This window comes from Nerophis lumbriciformis, linkage group LG03 (genome assembly GCF_033978685.3).
Source record: "Nerophis lumbriciformis linkage group LG03, RoL_Nlum_v2.1, whole genome shotgun sequence".
Classification (NCBI taxonomy): Eukaryota; Metazoa; Chordata; class Actinopteri; order Syngnathiformes; family Syngnathidae; genus Nerophis; species Nerophis lumbriciformis.
The window spans coordinates 62,153,322-62,177,450 of NC_084550.2; the positions used below are offsets into that span (position 1 = coordinate 62,153,322).

General features: G+C 37.3%; 1 protein-coding gene across 4 annotated transcripts in view; it reads right to left on the reverse strand.

Annotated features, from left to right (window-relative positions):
- Positions 1-657: 657 nt before the first annotated feature.
- pxk (PX domain containing serine/threonine kinase) overlaps positions 658-24,129 on the reverse strand; it is a 59,945-nt gene continuing 36,473 nt past the window's right edge. The window contains exons 13-19 of one of the 4 annotated variants that reach the window (XR_012050335.1): positions 19,567-19,615; positions 19,406-19,483; positions 17,156-17,242; positions 16,980-17,043; positions 16,699-16,758; positions 4,479-5,781; positions 658-4,001 (exon numbers count right to left, since the gene is read on the reverse strand). Coding sequence is in view for 2 of the 4 variants with exons in the window: in XM_061940783.2 (XP_061796767.2) it covers positions 5,612-5,781; positions 16,699-16,758; positions 16,980-17,043; positions 17,156-17,242; positions 19,406-19,483; positions 19,567-19,615 (508 nt within the window). In the remaining 2 variants the exon portion in view is untranslated. Of the gene's footprint in view, positions 4,002-4,324; positions 5,782-13,270; positions 13,301-16,698; positions 16,759-16,979; positions 17,044-17,155; positions 17,243-19,405; positions 19,484-19,566; positions 19,616-24,129 lie in introns of those variants that run through there. The other 3 variants (XR_012050336.1, XM_061940790.2, XM_061940783.2) reach the window with 3 other exon arrangements.

Consider the following 24,129-nt stretch of genomic DNA (forward strand, 5'->3'; position numbering starts at 1 on the left):
AAGGCTTTGTTACTTAGAATATGTTCCCCGAGTGTCCAAATAACTAAATGAAATCTTTGTTACTTAGAATATGTTCCCCGAGTGTCCAAATAACTCTAAATTAAGTCTTTGTTACTTAGAATATGTTCCCCTAGTGTCCAAATAACTCTAAATGAAGTCTTTGTTACTTAGAATATGTTCCCCTAGTGTCCAAATAACTCTAAATTAAGTCTTTGTTACTTAGAAAATGTTCCCCTAGTGTCCAAATAACTCTAAATTAAGTCTGTTACTTAGAATATGTTCCCCTAGTGTCCAAATAACTCTAAATTAAGTCTTTGTTACTTAGAATATGTTCCCCTAGTGTCCAAAAAACTCTAAATTAAGTCTTTGTTACTTAGAATATGTTCCCCTAGTGTCCAAATAACTCTAAATTAAGTCTTTGTTACTTAGAATATGTTCCCCTAGTGTCCAAAAAACTCTAAATTAAGTCTTTGTTACTTAGAATATGTTCCCCTAGTGTCCAAAAAACTCTAAATTAAGTCTTTGTTACTTAGAATGTTCCCCTAGGGTCCATATAACTCTAAATTAAATATTTGTTACGTAGAATATGTTCCCATAGTGTCCAAATAACTCTAAATTAAGTCTTTGTTACTTAGAATATGTTCCCATAGTGTCCAAAAAACTCTAAATTAAGTCTTTGTTACTTACAATATGTTCCCCTAGTGTCCAAATAACTCTAAATTAAGTCTTTGTTACTTAGAATGTTCCCCTAGGGTCCAAATAACTCTAAATTAAGTCTGTTACTTAGAATATGTTCCCCTAGTGTCCAAATAACTCTAAATTAAGTCTTTGTTACTTAGAATATGTTCCCCTAGTGTCCAAAAAACTCTAAATTAAGTCTTTGTTACTTAGAATGTTCCCCTAGGGTCCATATAACTCTAAGTTAAGTCTGTTACTTAGAATATGTTCCCCTAGTGTCCAAATAACTCTAAATTAAGTCTTTGTTACTTAGAATATGTTCCCCTAGTGTCCAAATAACTCTAAATTAAGTCTTTATTCCTTAGAATATGTTCCCCTAGTGTCCAAATAACTCTAAATTAAGTCTTTGTTACTTAGAATATGTTCCCCTAGTGTCCACATAACTCTAAATGAAGTCTTTGTTACTTAGAATATGTTCCCCTAGTGTCCAAATAACTAAATGAAATCTTTGTTACTTAGAATATGTTCCCCGAGTGTCCAAATAACTCTAAATGAAGTCTTTGTTACGTAGAATATGTTCCCATAGTGTCCAAATAACTCTAAATTAAGTCTTTGTTACTTAGAATATGTTCCCATAGTGTCCAAAAAACTCTAAATTAAGTCTTTGTTACTTACAATATGTTCCCCTAGTGTCCAAATAACTCTAAATTAAGTCTTTGTTACTTAGAATGTTCCCCTAGGGTCCAAATAACTCTAAATTAAGTCTGTTACTTAGAATATGTTCCCCTAGTGTCCAAATAACTCTAAATTAAGTCTTTGTTACTTAGAATATGTTCCCCTAGTGTCCAAATAACTCTAAATTAAATATTTGTTACTTAGAATATGTTCCCCTAGTGTCCACATAACTCTAAATGAAGTCTTTGTTACTTAGAATATGTTCCCCTAGTGTCCAAATAACTAAATGAAATCTTTGTTACTTAGAATATGTTCCCCGAGTGTCCAAATAACTCTAAATTAAGTCTTTGTTACTTAGAATATGTTCCCCTAGTGTCCAAATAACTCTAAATGAAGTCTTTGTTACTTAGAATATGTTCCCCTAGTGTCCAAATAACTCTAAATTAAGTCTTTGTTACTTAGAAAATGTTCCCCTAGTGTCCAAATAACTCTAAATTAAGTCTGTTACTTAGAATATGTTCCCCTAGTGTCCAAATAACTCTAAATTAAGTCTTTGTTACTTAGAATATGTTCCCCTAGTGTCCAAAAAACTCTAAATTAAGTCTTTGTTACTTAGAATGTTCCCCTAGGGTCCATATAACTCTAAGTTAAGTCTGTTACTTAGAATATGTTCCCCTAGTGTCCAAATAACTCTAAATTAAGTCTTTGTTACTTAGAATATGTTCCCCTAGTGTCCAAATAACTCTAAATTAAGTCTTTATTCCTTAGAATATGTTCCCCTAGTGTCCAAATAACTCTAAATTAAGTCTTTGTTACTTAGAATATGTTCCCCTAGTGTCCAAATAACTCTAAATTAAGTCTTTGTTACTTAGAATATGTTCCCCTAGTGTCCACATAACTCTAAATGAAGTCTTTGTTACTTAGAATATGTTCCCCTAGTGTCCAAATAACTAAATGAAATCTTTGTTACTTAGAATATGTTCCCCGAGTGTCCAAATAACTCTAAATTAAGTCTTTGTTACTTAGAATATGTTCCCCTAGTGTCCAAATAACTCTAAATTAAGTCTGTTACTTAGAATATGTTCCCCTAGTGTCCAAAAAACTCTAAATTAAGTCTTTGTTACTTAGAATGTTCCCCTAGTGTGCAAATAACTCTAAATTAAGTCTGTTACTTAGAATATGTTCCCCTAGTGTCCAAATAACTCTAAATTAAGTCTTTATTCCTTAGAATATGTTCCCCTAGTGTCCAAATAACTCTAAATTAAGTCTTTGTTACTTAGAATATGTTCCCCTAGTGTCCAAAAAACTCTAAATTAAGTCTTTGTTACTTAGAAAATGTTCCCCTAGTGTCCGAATAACTCTAAATTAAGTCTGTTACTTAGAATATGTTCCCCTAGTGTCCAAATAACTCTAAATTAAGTCTTTGTTACTTAGAATATGTTCCCCTTGTGTCCAAAAAACTCTAAATTAAGTCTTTGTTACTTAGAATGTTCCCCTAGTGTGCAAATAACTCTAAATTAAGTCTGTTACTTAGAATATGTTCCCCTAGTGTCCAAATAACTCTAAATTAAGTCTTTATTCCTTAGAATATGTTCCCCTAGTGTCCAAATAACTCTAAATTAAGTCTTTGTTACTTAGAATATGTTCCCCTAGTGTCCAAATAACTGTAAATTAAGTCTTTGTTACTTAGAATATGTTCCCCTAGTGTCCACATAACTCTAAATGAAGTCTTAGTTACTTAGAATGTTCCCCTAGTGTCCAAAAAACTCTAAATTAAGTCTTTGTTACTTAGAATATGTTCCCCTAGTGTCCAAATAACTCTAAATTAAGTCTTTGTTACTCAGAATATGTTCCCCTAGTGTCCAAATATCTCTAAATTAAGTCTTTGTTACTTAGAATATGTTCCCCTAGTGTCCAAATAACTCTAAATTAAGTCTTTGTACTTAGAATATGTTCCCCTAGTGTCCAAAAAACTCTAAATTAAGTCTTTGTTACTTAGAATATGTTCCCCGAGTGTCTAAAAAACTCTAAATTAAGTCTTTGTTACTTAGAATATGTTCCCCTAGTGTCCAAATAACTAAATGAAGTCTTTGTTACTTAGAATATGTTCCCCTAGTGTCCAAAAAACTCTAAATTAAGTCTTTGTTACTTAGAATATGTTCCCCGAGTGTCTAAAAAACTCTAAATTAAGTCTTTGTTACTTAGAATATGTTCCCCTAGTGTCCAAAAAACTCTAAATTAAGTCTTTGTTACTTAGAATATGTTCCCCTAGTGTCAAAAAAACTCTAAATTAAGTCTGTGTTACTTAGAATATGTTCCCCTAGTGTCCAAAAAACTCTAAATTAAGTCTTTGTTACTTAGAATATGTTCCCCTAGTGTGCAAATAACTCTAAATTAAGGCTTTGTTACTTAGAATATGTTCCCCGAGTGTCCAAATAACTCTAAATTAAGTCTTTGTTACTTAGAATATGTTCCCCTAGTGTGCAAATAACTCTAAATTAAGTCTTTGTTACTTAGAATATGTTTCCCTGGTGTCTAAAAAACTCTAAATTAAGTCTTTGTTACTTAGAATATGTTCCCCGAGTGTCCAAATAACTCTAAATTAAGTCTTTGTTACTTAGAATATGTTTCCCTGGTGTCTAAAAAAACTCTAAATTAAGTCTTTGTTACTTAGAATATGTTCCCCTGGCGTCCGAATAACTCTCAAGTAAGTCTTTGTTACTTAGAATATGTTCCCCTGGTGTCTAAAAAACTCTAAATGAAGTCTTTGTTACTTAGAATGTTCCCCTAGTGTCCAAAAAACTCTAAATTAAGTCTTTGTTACTTAGAATATGTTCCCCTAGTGTCCAAATAACTCTAAATTAAGTCTTTGTTACTCAGAATATGTTCCCCTAGTGTCCAAATATCTCTAAATTAAGTCTTTGTTACTTAGAATATGTTCCCCTAGTGTCCAAATAACTCTAAATTAAGTCTCTAAATTAAGTCTTTGTTACTTAGAATATGTTCCCCTAGTGTCCAAATAACTAAATGAAGTCTTTGTTACTTAGAATATGTTCCCCTAGTGTCCAAAAACTCTAAATTAAGTCTTTGTTACTTAGAATATGTTCCCCGAGTGTCTAAAAAACTCTAAATTAAGTCTTTGTTACTTAGAATATGTTCCCCTAGTGTCCAAATAACTCTAAATTAAGTCTTTGTTACTTAGAATATGTTCCCCTAGTGTGCAAATAACTCTAAATTAAGTCTTTGTTACTTAGAATATGTTCCCCGAGTGTCCAAATAACTCTAAATTAAGTCTTTGTTACTTAGAATATGTTCCCCTAGTGTCCAAAAAACTCTAAATTAAGTCTTTGTTACTTAGAATATGTTCCCCTAGTGTCAAAAAAACTCTAAATTAAGTCTGTGTTACTTAGAATATGTTCCCCTAGTGTCCAAAAAACTCTAAATTAAGTCTGTGTTACTTAGAATATGTTCCCCTAGTGTGCAAATAACTCTAAATTAAGGCTTTGTTACTTAGAATATGTTCCCCGAGTGTCCAAATAACTCTAAATTAAGTCTTTGTTACTTAGAATATGTTCCCCTAGTGTGCAAATAACTCTAAATTAAGTCTTTGTTACTTAGAATATGTTTCCCTGGTGTCTAAAAAACTCTAAATTAAGTCTTTGTTACTTAGAATATGTTCCCCGAGTGTCCAAATAACTGTAAATTAAGTCTTTGTTACTTAGAATATGTTTCCCTGGTGTCTACAAAAACTCTAAATTAAGTCTTTGTTACATAGAATATGTTCCCCTGGCGTCCGAATAACTCTCAAGTAAGTCTTTGTTACTTAGAATATGTTCCCCTGGTGTCTAAAAAACTCTAAATGAAGTCTTTGTTACTTAGAATATGTTCCCCTAGTGTCCAAAAAACTCTAAATTAAGTCTTTGTTACTTAGAATATGTTCCCCTGGTGTCTAAAAAACTCTAAATGAAGTCTTTGTCACTTAGAATATGTTTCCCGAGTGTCCAAATAACTCTAAATTAAGTCTTTGTTACTTAGAATATGTTCCCCATACTAAAGTGTTACCAAAAACAAGATTAAGAACCACTGTTCTAGGGCCAATTTAGTGTTGCCAATCAAACTATCCCCAGGTGCCACTCAATAAGAATAAATGTTTAAACCAAAAAAAAAAATAGAATTGTAAATAGATATTTGGATTGTCTTGAAAAGGGATTGGTCTTCACATGTCAGGGAAAGCGCGGCGGTCCAGTCAGGACGGGGGTCAGAGGGCGGGCCCGCTGCGGTCTGTTGTCGCCGCCTTCCTCAGTTGGCCTTTAGTGAAGGTCTGGATGGAGCTCAGCAAGGCGGTGCGTCCTCCGCCGGGACCGTCCGAGCGTGATTGTGCGTTGTCCAGCGTGGGAAGGGGTGGGGGAGGAGGGGCCGTCGGGCCACCTGGGTGGAAATAGGTAGGGGAGGCGTGAGAGAGCAAAAAAGCAACACATTCTGCTCTGAAACATCCATTCCTGTAGGAGGCGATTGCACAAAGATGGAATGTTTGCATGCTTGGAAGGGTATGGTGAGTAACCATGAAGTAAAGTAGTGCACTACAGGCCCTCGCTCACCTCTTCCAGCTTGTCAACCAATCCCACTTAAGGATCATCATTACGAGGCTTTTTAAAATCTTTGTGCAAAACACTTCCTGCAGGAGTGCGGTCACCCCCGGCAACCATATCCACCATCAGCTGAAGCTCGTGTAGGCGCGTGGAACTAAAGTCTAGCTCAGGGGTCAGCAACCCGCGGCTCTAGAGCCACATGCGGGTCTTTAGCTGCGCCCTGGTGGCTCCATGGAGCTTTTTCAAAAATGTATGGAAATGGAAAACAAATGGGGTGAAAAATATATTTTCTGTTGCAATATGGTTTCTGTAGGAGGACAAACACGACACAAACCTTCCTAATAGTTAAAGGCCTACTGAAACCCACTACTACCGACCACGCACGATAGTTTATACATCAATGATGAAATCTTAACATTAAAGTGCAATTTTACATTTTGCGCGAAATATCCTGCTGAAAACGTCCCGGTATGATGACGTCCGCGCGGATTGTGGAGGACATTTTGGGACAGCATGGTGGCCAGCTATTAAGTCGTCTGTTTTCATCGCAAAAATTCCACAGTATTCTGGACATCTGTGTTGGTGAATCTTTTGCAATTTGTTCAATGAACAATGGAGACAGCAAAGAAGAAAGCTGTAGGTGGGAAGCGGTGTATTGCGGCCGGCTGCAGCAACACAAACACGGCCGGTGTTTCGTTGTTTACATTCCCGAAAGATGACAGTCAAGCATTACCATTGGCCTGTGGAGAACTGGGACAACAGAGACTCTTACCAGGAGGACTTTGAGTTGGATGCGCAGACGCGGTACCGTAAGTACGCATGCAGCTGCGGCTTCGAAACATTTAATCGCTTGCCCGTACGTGCGTGCCGCTATGTGCATGTCACGTTGGGGACTTTAGGGAAATATATGTGCTGTATGAACTTTGGGCTGTGGGATTGAGTGTGTTGTGCAGGTGTTTTGAGTTGTATTGGCGGGTTATATGGACGGGAGGGGGGAGGTGTTTGTTATGCGGGATTAATTTGTGGCATATTAAATATAAGCCTGGTTGTGTTGTGGTTAATAGAGTATATATATGTCTTGTGTTTATTTACTGTTTTAGTCATTCCCAGCTGAATATCAGGTCCCACCATCTTCCCTATCTGAATCGCTCCCACTGCCCTCTAGTCCTTCACTCTCACTTTCCTCATCCACAAATCTTTCATCCTCGCTCAAATTAATGGGGAAATCGTCGCTTTCTCGGTCCGAATCGCTCTCGCTGCTGGTGGCCATGATTGTAAACAATGTGCGGATGTGAGGAGCTCCACAACCTGTGACGTCACGCTACTCGTCTGCTACTTCCGGTACAGGCAAGGCTTTTTTTATCAGCGACCAAAAGTTGCGAACTTTATCGTCGAATATGGCAATATCGCGAAATGATCAAGTATGACACATAGAATGGACCTGCTATCCCTGTTTGAATAAGAAAATCGCAATTCAGTAGGCCTTTAAAGCCCTCTTTTTGATATGTTTGTGTTTAAGCTTCACTGAAGCAAGCGCCGTTTTGTCCTACTAATTTCAGCTGCCCTTGAACTCACTGTTGTGTGGACTGTGACTCAGCAGTTTGTTTACATGTATAACTTTCTCCAACGCTGCCACAGAAAGACGTATTTTATGCCATTCCTTCTTCATCTCATTTTGTCCACCAAACGTTTCATGCTGTGCGTGAATGCACAAAGGTGAGCTTTGTTGATGTCATTGACTTGTTGGAGTGCTAATCGATGTTAACATGCTGTTTAGGCTAGCAATATGTAGCATCATTATGGCTTATTTGTAAGTATATTTGAGCTCATTTAATTTCCTTTACTCATGTATACCTCTGTGTATTTAGTTTATTTTTCCATTGTTCATGACACATCATCTGTATATGTAGTATTGGCTGCATTTCTGATAGTTGAGTTCCATGTTCTTCCGGACCACAGCAAACGTTACCCAGCTTGCAAGAATTGTAAAAAAAAAAAAAAATCCATTAGAAGAAGACAGCCTGCCGTTTCCTTTAACTTGAACACACACATCTATACTTTTGGCCATTCTAAGTTAGTCATTTCCAGGAGTTATATCACCCTCTGAGAAGTTTTACTAATGTTTTCCAATGTTGTAAAAATGTGCAGAATAAATATTACATTTCAACATTTCTGTCAACGAAGATTGGCGTCAGCCTGCGACACAGTCATTTTGATAGTAGGCTATTATAGCTAATATAGACACTTACATCATGTGTTGTCTTCATTATAACACGTATATACGACTTTTAAAGTCATTTTGATAGTAGGCTAATATAGCCACTTACATCATGTGTTGTCTTCATTATAACACTTATATAAGACTTTAAGTCATTTTGATAGTAGGCTAATATAGCTAACAGACACTTACATCATGTGTTGTCTTCATTATAACACTTATATAAGACTTTTAAAGTCATTTTGATAGTAGGCTAATATAGCTAATATAGACACGTACGCCATGTGTTGTCTTCATTATAACACTTACCGGTATATAAGACTTTTAAAGTCATTTTGATAGTAGGCTAATATAGCTAATATAGACACATCATGTGTTGTCTTCATAACACTTATATAAGACTTTTAAAGTCATTTTGATAGTAGGCTAATATAGTTAATATAGACACATCATGTGTTGCCTTCATTATAACACTTATATAAGACTTTTAAAGTCATTTTGATAGTAGGCTAATATAGCTAACATAGACACTTACATCATGTGTTGCCTTCATTACAACACTTATATAAGACTTTTAAAGTCATTTTGATAGTAGGATAATATAGCTAATATAGACACATCATGTGTTGCCTTCATTATAACACTTATATAAGACTTTTAAAGTCATTTTGATAGTAGGCTAATATAGCTAACATAGACACATCATGAGTTGCCTTCATTATAACACTTATATAAGACTTTTAAAATCATTTTGATAGTAGGCTAATATAGCTAATATAGACACATCATGTGTTGCCTTCATTATAACACTTATATAAGACTTTTAAAGTCATTTTGATAGTGAAGTGAAGTGAAGTGTGAAGTGAATTACATTTATATAGCGCTTTTTCTCAAGTGACTCAAAGCGCTTTACATAGTGAAACCCAATATCTAAGTTACATTTAAACCAGTGTGGGTGGCACTGGGAGCAGGTGGGTAAAGTGTCTTGCCCAAGGACACAACGGCAGTGACTAGGATGACAGAAGCGGGGATCAAACTTGCAACCCTCAAGTTGCTGGCACGGCCGCTCTACCAACCGAGCTATACCGCCCCCAATATTAGTAGGCTAATATAGCTAATATAGACACTTACATCATGTGTTGTCTTCATTATAACACTTATATAAGTCTTATTTTTTTGCGGCTCCAGACCAATTATTTTTTTGTATTTGTGGCCCAATATGGCTCTTTCAACATTTTGGGTTGCCGCCCCCTGGCACTCTAGCTCCAATGATTGGCTAACTGAGAACTGATGGCAAACAAGGATTTTTGGTGACTTTCAGCATCCCCTCATATGCAAAAAAAAACAAAAAAACAACAACACCAGAGCAACACAGCTTAAGGACGCAGCATCAGGGAAGGAAATGTCAATGCACAAGTCAGTCAAGTCTGAGGTGACTTGTGTCATTGAACAACTGATGCAGGTGACAAGGACCACACCGAGTGACACCTTCAGTGTCACGTGTCACAAATCTTGCTTTCAAGTTCCACAATTGTTTAATATTGGAACAGCAGATTAAACTCCGATGTACAATCTAGTTTTTATCGTCCAAGGCCTATGTGGCAAAGTCAAGGCCCGCTATTTGCTCTGATTACTGCTTTGCACACTCTTGGCATTCTCTTGATGAGCTTCAAGAGGTAGTCACCTGAAATGGTTTTCACTTCACAGGTGTGCTTGAAGCTCATGGAGAGAATGCCAAGAGTGTGCAAAGCGGTACACTGCAAAAACTGAAATCTAAGTAAGATTAAATATGTCAAATAAGGGTGATATTTGCTTATTTTCTGTCTGATAAGATAATTCTTCTCACTAAGCAGATTTTATGTGTTTTACTTGTTTTAAGTGTTTTGGTCCTAAATGATCTCAGTAAGATATTACAGCTTGTTGCTGAGATTTGATGACCTATATTGAGTAAAACATGCTTGAAACTAGAATATCAAGTGTTGCAAAGCTGTGTCATCAACACTCACAAGTATAAAACTACTTTTTTGAAGTAATCATTTCTTACTTCAAGCATGAAAAAAACCAATCATGATGCCAAGCGCATATCATTATGTCAAGATAATGGCACTAGCATTTACTTGGGCTTTGTACCGAGGATGTCGTTGAGGCTTGTGCAGCCCTTTGAGACACTTGTGATTTAGGGCTATATAAATAAACATTGATTGATTGATTGATACTTCATTTAAGAATATTTTTCAACATATTGAGCAAAAAGGTCTTTTTTTTTCTACCAAGAAAAGTGCACTTGTTATTAGTGAGAATATACTTATTTTAAGGTATTTTTGGGTTCATTGAAGTTAGCTAATTTTACTTGTTTTGGAAAGTCTTGACAAGCCGAATTTTCTTGTATATTGGCAGATAATTTTGCTTAGTTCAAATAAAATACCCCTCATTTTTGTATTTTTTGTTTCTTGTTTTTGAACACTGACTTTTTGCAGTGCAGAGCAAAGGGTGGCTATTTTAAAGAAACTAGAATATAAAACATGTTTTTAGGTATTTCACCTTTTTTTTTGTGTTAAGTACATAACTCCACATGTGTTCATTCATAGTTTTGATGTGACAATCTACAATGTAAATAGTCATGAAAATAAAGAAAACACACTGAATGAGGAGAAGGTGTGTCCAAACTTTTGGCCTGTACTGCATATCGCGATAAGACTCGTAATTATCCATCCATCCATTTTCTACCGCTTGTCCCTTTTGGGGACGCGGGGGGTGCTGGAGCCTATCACAGCTGCATTCGGGCGGAAGGCGGCGTACACCCTGGACGAGTCGCCACCTCATCACAGGGCCAACACAGATAGACAGACAACATTCACACACTAGGGACCATTTAGTGTTGCCAACTTTTACTTTTGATCGTTACTGTATATATATATATATATATATATATATATATATATATATATATATATATATATATATATATATATATATATATATACAGTAACGATCAAAAGTAATATGTATATACATACATATGTATATATATATATATATATATATATATACATATACATATATATACATATATATATATACATATATATATATATATATATATATATATACACATATATATATATATATATATATATATATATATATATATATATATATATATATATATATATATATATATATATATATATATATATATATCAGTGACGTGCAGTCACTAGAGGCAGGTGAGGCCCCGCCTCACCTGCCATCATGGAAAGAAAAAAAATTTAAAAAGAAAAAAAATTAATTAAATTGTTATATGTATGCAGTGGTTATACTATAAAGTTATTTTCCATTTAACTTTACCAGTTTTAGATTATTTTTATTCAAAATCGCTGAATTTTCACATTTGCCGTTCAAATACTGAGAAGAGACGGTGCGGTGAACAGCAGCCAGTTGAGGCACGTCACTCAGTGCCTCAACATGGATTCCGGACTCGGCTAACTGCTGGCCTGCTGTGCAGTGAGACCGTATTGCTATATGAATTATATTATACATTTCCATAGTTTAGTTAGCTGAGGTATATAATGTACAGTGTATTTTGTCAACAACTGTATGTATGTAACGTATTTCTTGTGCTGAGCGATCATAAAACGGCTGCAAAAGACGCACTGGCTGAGGCTCCAGTAATCCCGCCTCCTGCACCCCCGCCGTAGAATTGTTATATCAACTAAAGCCCACACTTAAACTTTCCACGTGCAAGATTGAATCTATTTAAAAAAGTTATTTCATAAGAAGCCAAAAAGTGCAAAAACAGTAATGTTCGTGTTGGAGGAGTTGTTTACACAGACTGCAGGTGTATCTAATTCACAACTCCTCCAACACGAACATTATCGTTTTTGCACTTTTTGCCTTCTTATTAAATAACTTTTGTAACCTATTTTTATGGGCTTTCCTCTTTGTGATGTTAAGTTCCTGTTATGCGCTGTTATACAGTATATGCCTTGAGCTCTTATTTTGAAGGCGCTAAGAGCGGAAGTGACGACACGGAGTGGAGCGGAAGTTTTTGAAAGAAGGTAAATAAAGTGGTCCTCGTGTAAACTGGAGCCTCCGTATTTTATTTTTTATTTTTTATTTTGTAGTTTCATACAGTATAGGCGACATTTATAAACACTCGGTTACACTTTTTTAAATAGATTCAATCTTGCACGTGGAAAGTTTAAGTGAGGGCTTTAGTTGTGGACTTCATTTATAAGTAAAGGTAAGACCATAATAACGTTTTTTTTTTATTAAATGTGCTTTTTTGTGTGCTACAGTTTGTATGTGTAAAGTTAAAGTTAAGTTAAAGTACCAATGATTGTCACACACACACTAGGTGTAATGAAATTTGTCCTCTGCATTTGACCCTTCCCCTTGATCACCCCCTGGGAGGTGAGGGGAGTAGTGGGCAGCAGCGGCGCCGCGCCCGGGAATAATTTTTGGTGATTTAACCCCCAATTCCAAGCCTTGATGCTGAGTGCCAAGCAGGGAAGAATGCTGGTATGAGCTTTTAAACATAACCCGTTAACTGCTGCCAATCAAATGGTGAATAAGATACTCTTTAGGGTTCATATGTTTGTAAATCTGACTGTGATGAAGTCAGTGCCTCACCAGCCATCAACCTCACCGCACGTCACTGATATATATATAGGTCAAAACGCAGATAATCAGTCGATCGCTAGCTAAGACTGTCTCCCAAAGGCTGCTGACCACACACAAGGACAGAAACAAACGTGCCCAAGCAGACGAGACACGTCACAATCTCCAATGACACGGCGGCAGTCGTGTGTCGTTTGCACTTCATTGCAGATTGTGAGCTTTGAATAAAAGTTGAGCGTACGTCGGCTTCCGGGCAAGCTGCACGCTTTGCACACGGCTTCAGAAGGAGAAGAGCAAGGGTCAGGTCTTTCTGTCCAGCTCAAACACAGCAGGTTTAACTTCTGTGCCCAAATAGCTCTTGCCGGGAAGCTACAAAGTACGACAGCTTTGATTCAAGAAAATAAAATTTAAAAAAAAAACACTACCAGAGACCCTCATCATCATCATCATCATCATCATCATCATAAACATGGAAAAGTGTTTACTTTACCCCAACAACACGGTCAGAATGGAGCATGCTCTATGGTGGAGACGGCACAGGATAAAGAGAGAGACGACAACAACAGTTGAGTGGACCAATCAGCATTTAGACAGTAACAAGAGGAAGAGGGAGGGAGGAAGGAAGGAAGGAGTGTCGGACGGAAAGGAGACACCATAACATGGTAGGAAGCCAGCATTAACTCTACATCCTGTACGTTAGTCTCGTGAAGGAAAACATAGTGGGACCTTTAAAGTCCAAGGTGGTACAATTCAGGATTTCACTGCAGAAATTCAGATATTTTTTGTTGTTGTATAAAGTTAAAGTACCAATGATTGTCACACACACACACTAGGTGTGGCGGAATTATTCTCTGCATTTGACCCATCACCCTTGATCATCCCCTGGGAGGTGAGGGGAGCAGTGAGCAGCAGCGGTGGCCGCGCCCGGGAATACTTTTTGGTGATAAACACACAGTGCATCTCGAAAGTATTCACAGTGCTTCACTTTTCCCACATTGTTACATTACAGCCTCATTACAAAGTGGAATAATTTCTAGAGATGTCCAACCCAAAAAACCTCCCTCCCCCATTTACACTCATTCACACAAAAGGGTTGTTTCTTTCTGTTATTAATATTGTGGTTCCTACATTATATATCAATATATATCAATACAGTCTGCAAGGGATACAGTCCGTAAGCACACATGATTGTGCGTGCTGCTGGTCCACTAATAGTACTAACCTTTAACACTTAATTTGACTCATTTTCATTCATTACTAGTTTCTATGTAACTGTTTTTATATTGTTTTACTTTCTTTTTTATTCAAGAAAATGTTTTTAATTTATTTATCTTATTTTATGATTTTTTTTTTAAAAAGGACCTTATCTTCACCATACCTGGTTGTCCAAATTAGGCATAATAATGTGTTAATTCCACGACTGTACATATCGGTATCGGTTGATATCGGTATCGGTAATTAAAGAGTTGGACAATTACGGAATATCCGATATCGGCAAAAAGCCATTATCGGATATCCCTACTTTAAATAAATGCTTTAAAATGTAATATCGGAAATTATCGGTATCGGTTTCAAAAAGTAAAATTTATGACTTTTTAAAACGCCGCCGTGTACACGGACGTAGGGAGAAGTACAGAGCGCCAATAAACCTTAAAGGCACTGCCTTTGCGTGCTGGCCCAATCACATAATATCTACGGCTTTTCACACACACAAGTGAATGCAATGCATATTTGGTCAACAGCCATACAGGTCACACTGAAGGTGGCCGTATAAACAACTTTAACACTGTTACAAATATGCGCCACACTTTGAACCCACACCAAACAAGAATGACCAACACATTTCGGGAGAACATCCGCACCGTAACACAACATAAACACAACAGAACAAATACCGTATTTTTCGGAGTATAAGTCGCACCGGCCGAAAATACATTATAAAGAAGGACAATAACATATATAAGTCGCACTGGAGTATAAGTCGCATTTTTTGGGGGAAATGTATTTGATAAAAGCCAACACCAAGAATAGACATTTGAAAGGCAATTTAAAATAAATAAAGAATAGTGGACAACAGGCTGAATAAGTGTACGTTATATGAGGCATAAATAACCAACTGGTATGTTAACGTAACATATTATGGTAAGAGTCATTCAAATAACTATAACATATAGAACATGCTATACGTTTACCAAACAATCTGTCACTCCTAATCGCTAAATCCCATGAAATCTTATACGTCTAGTCTCTTACGTGAATGAGATAAATAATATTATAATGTGTTAATAATTTCACACATAAGTCGCTCCTGAGTATAAGTTGCACCCCCGGCCAAACTATGAAAAAAAACTGCGACTTATAGTCCGAAAAATACGGTACCCAGAACCCCTTGCAGCACTAACTCTTCCGGGACCCTACAATATACACCCCCCGCTACCCTCTAACCCCCCCCCACCCAACCAGGCCCACCTCAACCTCCTCATGCTCTCTCAGGGAGAGCATGTCCCAAATTCCAAGCTGCTGTTTTGAGGCATGTTAAGAAAAATAATGCACTTTGTGACTTCAATAATAAATATGGCAGTGCCATGTTGGCATTTTTTTCCATAACTTGAGTTGATTTATTTTGGAAAACCTTGTTACATTGTTTAATGCATCCAGCGGGGCATCACAACAAAATTAGGCATAATAATGTGTTCATTCCACGACTGTATATATCGGTTGATATCGGAATCGGTAATTAAGAGTTGGACAATATCGGAATATCGGATATCGGCAAAAAAGCCATTATCGGACATCTTTAGGTATTGTGTGTAGAATTTTGAGGGCAACAATTAATTTATTCCATACTGGAATAAAGCTGTAACATAACATGTGGAAAAAGTGAAGCGCTGTGAATACTTTACGGATACAATGTCAATTCCAAAACTTAAGATGCATCCCAGCCAAAACAAAGGGACACCCTAGTGGTGTACCCATACTTGCCAACCCTCCCGAATTTTCCGGGAGACTCCCGAAATTCAGCGCCTCTCCCGAAAACCTCCCGGGACAAGTATTCTCCCGAAAATCTCCCGATTTTCAGCCGGAGCTGGAGGCCACGCCCCCTCCAGCTCCATGCGGACCTGAGTGAGGACAGCCTTTTTTCACGATGGGAGGACAACAGGGTGACAAGAACTAAATCATCCAGACTACAGATAAATTGTATTATTATGTTTATCTTACCTAAAAATAAATATATATATTAATTTTAAAAAAATTAAAAAAAATTTACTATATTTTGCTAAAAACATCAAAATTAATTATATTTTTATTTGTATTTTTTCTGACTCCTTATTACACTCAGCCATAGAATTATACCTTAAAATAAACATATTTGAAATAATTAATTTTAAATGATCATAATAATTCATTTAAAAAGACCATATTTAATTATTAAAATAATTGCTTGTTTATCAACAACTTTAACATTTTATTCATTACATTTTGAAGCTCTCAGAAGCCAAGTTATGTTATATTCCTTAATATTTATTTATGCAAGTTTGAAGTATCAATTATCTAAACACAGTTTTGTTTGCATATTTTCAGGATGATATATATATATATATATATATATATATATATATATATATATATATATATATATATATATATATATAATGAAATACTTGACTTGGTGAATTCTAGCTGTCAATATACTCCTCCCCTCTTAGCCACGCCCCCAACCCCCCACCCCCACACCTCCCGAAATTGGAGGTCTCAAGGTTGGCAAGTATGGGTGTACCGTGGGCACAAATGGGAGTTTTCACAGGAGACAATGCGACCTAAACACTGCCTACAGTACAAAAGTGCGTTTCTGTCATAGCAGAAGCAAAAAGAGGACGACAGGAAAAACACCAGAAGTCAAAACATGGACAAACCTACCTGTAGAAGGCGGGGGGGTGGGGGAAGAGGGGCATGTGGGAGGGGAACTGGCGCCAGAGCCTAAAAAAACACAAAACATGATATCGTGACCCAAGTCTGAATGTTGTTACACTCACTGACCATCGGTGGCAGGAGTGAGCTGAAACTGGATTTACCTCCAATGTTAAAAAGCTAAATTACAGCCAAACGTTTTGTACTTGGTTGCTTTTTTTATTGGCGAATGTAGCTCCATACAAAAAACAATGGCAAGCAAAACATTAACCATGATTATGGTTACCTACCAGAGTTGTTATTGTTGCGAACAGAGACTTCATCTTCATTCTCGTAAGTGGACTGCCTGCACTTCTGCAAAGACAAGCAGCCTTGTACACCGCCATCGCACTACCGTACTTTCACTGGGAGATGGTCACTTCAACAGATTTAGTTCTCAAACACGGATGGCAGGAATCATGCATACCTTCCTCGCCAGAATCTTCCTCCTCTTCTTCTCCTCCTCTGAGCCGTGATGAGACTGAGCTCTGGTCAGCCTCCTGTGCTGGTGGAGCTTCAAGCAAAATGTACAAAAACATTCACATGAACCAAATGTAAATGGACAAAACCTAAAACCAGTGAAATTGAGGTCTGCAAACGATGTGTTGTTGTTGAGTGTCGGTGCTGTCTAGAGCTCGGCAGAGTAACCGTGTAATACTCTTCCACATCAGTAGGTGGCAGCCGGTAGCTAATTGCTTTGTAGATGTTGGAAACAGCGGGAGGCAGCGTGCAGGTAAAAAGGTGTGTAATGTGTCGGAGGCAGATATTTACATATATCCGAATTTAAGTGTTACTTCTTTAATTTCATAATCATATTACAAAACAGCTAGTGTTTTTCTTCCAATTGTGGTCTTTTGGTTGTCTGCAAATACTGTGTGCTAACCTTGAATATGGAATGTAAGAAAGAGAGATACTCCTTCTTCTTATCTATTCTTATGTCCAGGTGCGGAGGACAATGGGCATGTGTTTAGGCTGGAAAGACAAGACAACGAGGGTGGGAGGGAGAGAGACTTTATAGAAGAGAAGGTTGCCATTTTTGAGATTAGACCATCTTAGCTGCGCGATTGAATGTTCTATGCTGGACTGGTCTCATGATATTTACAAAGCTTTGCAAATATATTACAAAATAGCTATTCTGTCTCTGGTGGTTCTTTTACTCAGCTTTAAGTGTCGTAAAGAGCTTGGGAGCGACCAGAAACTTGAATTCCCTGGGAGGAACAACTGGTCCAAACGCAACAAATGCTTAAACCAAAAATAAACAAAGTGAGTAAGTGCCCCTAAGAAAAGGCATTGAAGCTTAGGGAAGGCTATGCAGAACAAAACTAAAACTGAACTGGCTACAAAGTAAACAAAAGCAGAATGCTGGACGACAGCAAAGACTTACTGTGGAGCAAAGACGCCGACCACAATGTACATCCGAACATGACAATCGACAATGTCCCCACGAAGAAGGATAAAAACAAAGTAGATGCGGGGAAATATCGCTCATAGGAAGACATGAAACTGCTACAGGAAAATACCAAAAAAAGAGAAAAAGCCACCAAAATAGGAGTGCAAGACAAGAAGTAAAACACTACACACAGGAGAACACCAAAAACCTCAAAATAAGTCAGGGGGTGTCGGTGCTGTCTAGAGCTCGGCAGAGTAACCGTGTAATACTCTTCCATATCAGTAGGTGGCAGCCGGTAGCTAATTGCTTTGTAGATGTCGGAAACAGCGGGAGGCAGCATGCAGGTAAAAAGGTGTGTAATGCTTAAACCAAAAATAAACAAAGTGAGTAAGTGCCCCTAAGAAAAGGCATTGAAGCTTAGGGAAGGCTATGTAGAACAAAACTAAAACTGAACTGGCTACAAAGTAAACAAAAGCAGAATGCTGGACGACAGCAAAGACTTACTGTGGAGCAAAGACGGCGTCCACAATGTACATCCGAACATGACAATCGACAATGTCCCCACGAAGAAGGATAAAAACAAAGTAGATGCGGGAAATATCGCTCATAGGAAGACATGAAACTGCTACAGGAAAATACCAAAAAAAGAGAAAAAGCCACCAAAATAGGAGTGCAAGACAAGAAGTAAAACACTACACACAGGAGAACACCAAAAACCTCAAAATAAGTCAGGGGTGATGTGACAGGTGGTGACAGTACACCTACTTTGAGACAAGAGCTATAGTGATGCATGCTTGGTTATGCTTTAAAGTCATATCCAACAATTGCGACAACGACTTTTTACTGTCAACTGAGTTTCGTTTTTTTTATGATTTCTGCTGGTGGTGTGCCTCCGCATTTTTTCAATGAAAAAAATGTGCCTTGGCTCAAAAAAGGTTGAAAAACACTGCCTTAGGAGACCGGATGAAAATGAGCTATTATGCCAACGCCGGCATATTTACATTGTTGCTCTATGTTGATGAGTATGCATTGTCCTAGTTCAAATAAATACATTGCACACACTGTTCAGCGCGAGGTATTTGGATCTTAGTAAATCAGGCCCTAAGTACGCGTCACAAAGATCAATGTACACTAGTCAATTTATACTGAGAATAGGAAAAATACATCTCAGAATAACTTGCACATGGACGTCAGGAAGGTGAAAAGGGCGTGAGAAAGTGACAACGCTTGTCCAGGAGGTCAGTGTTTAGATCTAATAAGGCCCAACAGGTCATGTGATCCGCTCACCACTCTCTGCTCCTCCTGCAGACGCTTCTCTAAACGATCTTTGGCCGTCTTCAGAGCGTCCTTCAGCCTGCTGGGGACCTGGAGAGACATCATTCACACGTTTACTCTAGCCAGGCTCACGTACAGTACGTGCACCTAATGAGAGACAGAGAGCTGCTCACTTTGATCTGGACTTTATCGGAGTGTTGCAACTGGACGTGACAGAACAGCCTGTAGAAAAAGATCACAAACATGGCACATACTGCACATTAGACCTATTTCTTCATGTACACAAACATGTTGCATGAGCTCTTTTATACTGTATACCAGGAGTGCATACAAATACATCTTCAGTACTCTGAATGCTTCATATTTGCTGCCATCTTGTGGACAACGTGAGTAAATCAGATCAATGACCCTCAAAAGTAATTTGACTTGATACCTAAGCAGTTAGTTAACATGACACAATCCAAAACAACCTTCCCTAGTCATAGTGCAAAAAAATAAAAATAAATACAAATTCAACACAAGGTCAAAAATAACAACCTGCTCACTGAACATTGAGGATATTATGAAAAACGTCCAAACACCATTAAAAATTCGAAATTACACCCATGTAAATCCATTATAGTGCATGATGGTAAGTAAACAAGGTAGGGGCCAAACTTTCACATACTCTTAATATCCAATTATATATATATATTTATTTTTTATTGACATCCAGCATCAGATATTCCTATCCATTACATCATATTCACATAAATCATATATCTATTGTCTGCCCTAAATGTCAAAATATTTTTGTTTATATCTCATCCATACCACCCCCCCCAAAAGAAACAACAACAAAAAACAAAGTAATATATACAAATACATTGATTAAATAAACAGAAAAAAAGGAAATAATAATACATTAAAATAATAATAATCAGAAATAAAATGAAATACAGATACACACACACACACACATATTATATATATATATATATATATATACATACATACATACATACATACATACATACACACACACACACACACATACATACATATAAATATATATACAAACATACATACATATACACATATAGGGAGTAATCCCTTCTATTTTTTTTAAATTATTTATACATTCATCATAATAATATATACATATATTTGTATTTTTTTTCGCCCAAAGCGGCCCTAAGTCAAAAGGTTTGGACACCCCTGCTATATACCAACTTTTCATTACCAACAATGACGGCTGCTTTGCCAAAAAAGAAAGGGGAGTGATGTTATGTTATGTTATGTCATTTACAAGGCAGATCGTCACAATGAACGGAACAGTTCATTCATTGTCTTTAAGCTGTTTTGTGGTCATTTATTATTAAAGAGAGACTGTGAAAATACAAAGTGGAAGCAAATATTGTTTGACCCATTGGTGAGCTACTCAAAAAATAAGCCACCCCTGCTATGTAAACAAACATGTTCCATGCAGGAACATTTACTATATACTATACATAAAATGATTAATTCACCTATTTCTATTATTACATTTGTAATATTAAACAAGATATCTTCAAACCCTGATAGCTTTATTCCCCCACTTTGCATAATTTTCTTTAACTAATGTTAAACATAGGAAGTGAACAAATGACTAGTAATTGCAAAGACATGGAATAGGAGTAGGATTAATAAGCTCGGCTTCTTCCTACTCCTTTTCGGTCATGTAAATATGCGCACCTTTAAATGCATTGCAGTTGAATGTGTCACATTTGGAGCACGTTAGAATAAAACTAAACTATTACTACCATTGTGCACACAACACATTGTAGTATTCATCAACATTATCGCATGCACAAATGTTACACGTTTCATACGCAAACCTGGTATGAACAAAAAAAGGAACGCATGGACGAACGTGTTATAAATGCTGTATCACAGAGATTCTCAAACTGTGGTACGCCAAAGATTTGACTTATTTTTTTAAGTAGAGTGTTTTATTTTCCTATATTCAAACAATGGTTTTACGGTATACCAGTACTAATGAATTAAAAACAATACTATAGTGCCATTGAAAAATACCGGTATTTTTTTGTCATCCGCATGCTGCGGTGATGTACAGAGTAAAGGAGCATGTTGAGTGTGTCAGCACGCACACACTCACAGAGCGCACAGGCAGAAACAGTGTGGAGAGGGGAAAATGGCAAATAAAGGCAATTCTACTGGTTAATAAAGAGGGTGCTTAAAGTGCAATATGGGGGTATCTGTGCCTCAAAACTATCGATAAAAGTGGCGCTTTAAACACGGAAGTGCCGCGCTGCTTTAAAACATGCCTTGCCAAAAAGGTGACAAGGCAGTATTACCACCTTCGCTTCAAACTTGGGTAAATATTTCAATAACAAGCATCCAGACCTGCACAGTGAGTTTAAAAGGTAGTGTAGTTAACTATCTGCCCTGCTGTGCACATACAGTATAAATACATAGACGCGCACAGCTGTATGGCTTGATGCCAAATATTAGTGGAGTTAAAACCGCCCACGTAGCGCAAACTAATGCAAGTGAAATGACTGAATTTTGTAACAAATTGCTACAATTTGTGTTTTATATTTAACATTGTGTATTTTACCTGCTACATGTCTTATCTTTATAGTTTCAGCCATCGTAATGTTTTAAGTATTTACTAATAACTGTATTTTTCTTCGTTGTGGCTTGTGCAGCCCTTTGAGACACTCGTGATTTAGGGCTATATAAGTAAACATTAGAGGTGTAACGGTACGTGTTTTTGTATTGAACCGTTTCAGTACGGGGGTTCGGTTCGGAGGTGTACCGAACGAGTTTCCACACGGACATATTAAGTAGCGTAACGCACGTTGTGTAAACAATGCACACCAAGGCACAACACACGGCATGCTAGCAGCTAACGGGCTACGATAGACTGACCATACGTCCTCTTTTCACCGGACATGTCCTCTTTTGCGGAGCTGTCAGGGCGGAGTTTCTTAAATGCCTCAAAAGTCCTGCATTTTGAGTTAGGGTTGCGTGTATTTTCAATGTACGTTCAGGGTTAAGAAGGGGTTAAAAACAAAACAAATTGTGCGTGCAGCAGCATTGGTGAGGGAGGGGCAGAGACAGAGACAGAGAGAGAGAGTTATGATAAACGCGCATGCGTCGCCAGGCTCTGCTTTTTATCCATAGATTTATCACATTTAATTTTTTATTATCTATAGCAGGGGTGTCAAAAGTGTGCCCCGGAGGCCATTTGCAGCCCACAGCTAATGTTTTAAAGGCCCACGGCACATTCTAAAAATACTATTAAAATAAACAAAAACATAACAAAAGTGAAATAAAAAAGCTTAAAGGTTAAATGTAATTCAGGAAAAGTTGCAATGTTGACTAATAAAACAAAGCTGTTTTTTTTTCTTTCAAACTGTCATTGCTCAAAACATAATATTGAATCAAAATCAATGTTATTATGAATTATTGACCTATCCAAGGTTCCCATTACTTCACATTCACATTCACTTCACTCAGTGGCCTAGTGGTTAGAGTGTCCGCCCTGAGATCGGTAGGTTGTGAGTTCAAACCCCGGCCGAGTCATACCAAAGACTATAAAAATGGGACCCATTACCTCCCTGCTTGGCACTCAGCATCAAGGGTTGGAATTGGGCGTTAAATCACCAAAATGATTCCCGGGCGCGGCCACCGCTGCTGCCCACTGCTCCCCTCACCTCCCAGGGGGTGATCAAGGGTGATGGGTCAAATGCAGAGAATAATCTCGCCACACCTAGTGTGTGTGTGACAATCATTGGTACTTTAACTTTAACATCAAATATTCCACTAAGAAAAATATTTTTGGTGGAAGATTTTGCAAATTTGGTAAATAAATAACCAAAACATTTATATTTTGTTGTTTTCTTACTGTACCGAAAATGAACTGAACTGTGACCTCTAAACCGAGGTACGTACCGAACCGAAATTTTTGTGTACCGTTACACAAATAGTAAACATTAATTGAATGATTGATTGATTGATTGATTAAAGCACAGACCAAGAGCGGCAACAATAAATCATAAAGCATTTGATATAATTTCAGTAAAGCTTTCTTTCTATTCTAAACTAACCCTAGATTGTGGCATACAATTTTTCCACATGTTATGTGGAGTTTGCATGTTCTCCCCGTGACTGCGTGGGTTCCCTCCGGGTACTCCGGCTTCCTCCCACCTCCAAAGACATGCACCTGGGGATAAGTTGATTGGCAACACTAAATTGGCCCTAGTGTGTGGATGTCAGTGTGAATGTTGTCTGTCTATCTGTGTTGGCCCTGCGATGAAGTGGCGACTTGTCCAGGGTGTACCCCGCCTTCCGCCCGATTGTAGCTGAGATAGGCTCCAGCGCCCCCCGCGACCCCAAAGGGAATAAGCGGTAGAAAATGGATGGATGGATGGATGTTACATACAAAATTGTTCTTTGATTGCAACAAGAAAAGCCCAATGTAATGAATGCCTTTTTATTTTTAATCTAATCTTCTAAAATTGTGCTTTGAATGCAAAAAAAACCATATGTTTAATGTATTTTTTTGTTAAAATAATGCGAAAAAATATTTTTTTTGTGGTACCCTTCATTTTTGAAAAGCATCAAAAAACATTCTGGTACCATTACAAAAATATTCAAACACAGTGTTACTATTCAAACTGCGTTTAATGTTACTGTGGCCAAAAATATTAAAAATACCTGTTAAATTAAAACCTAAGCCTCGTTTTTAA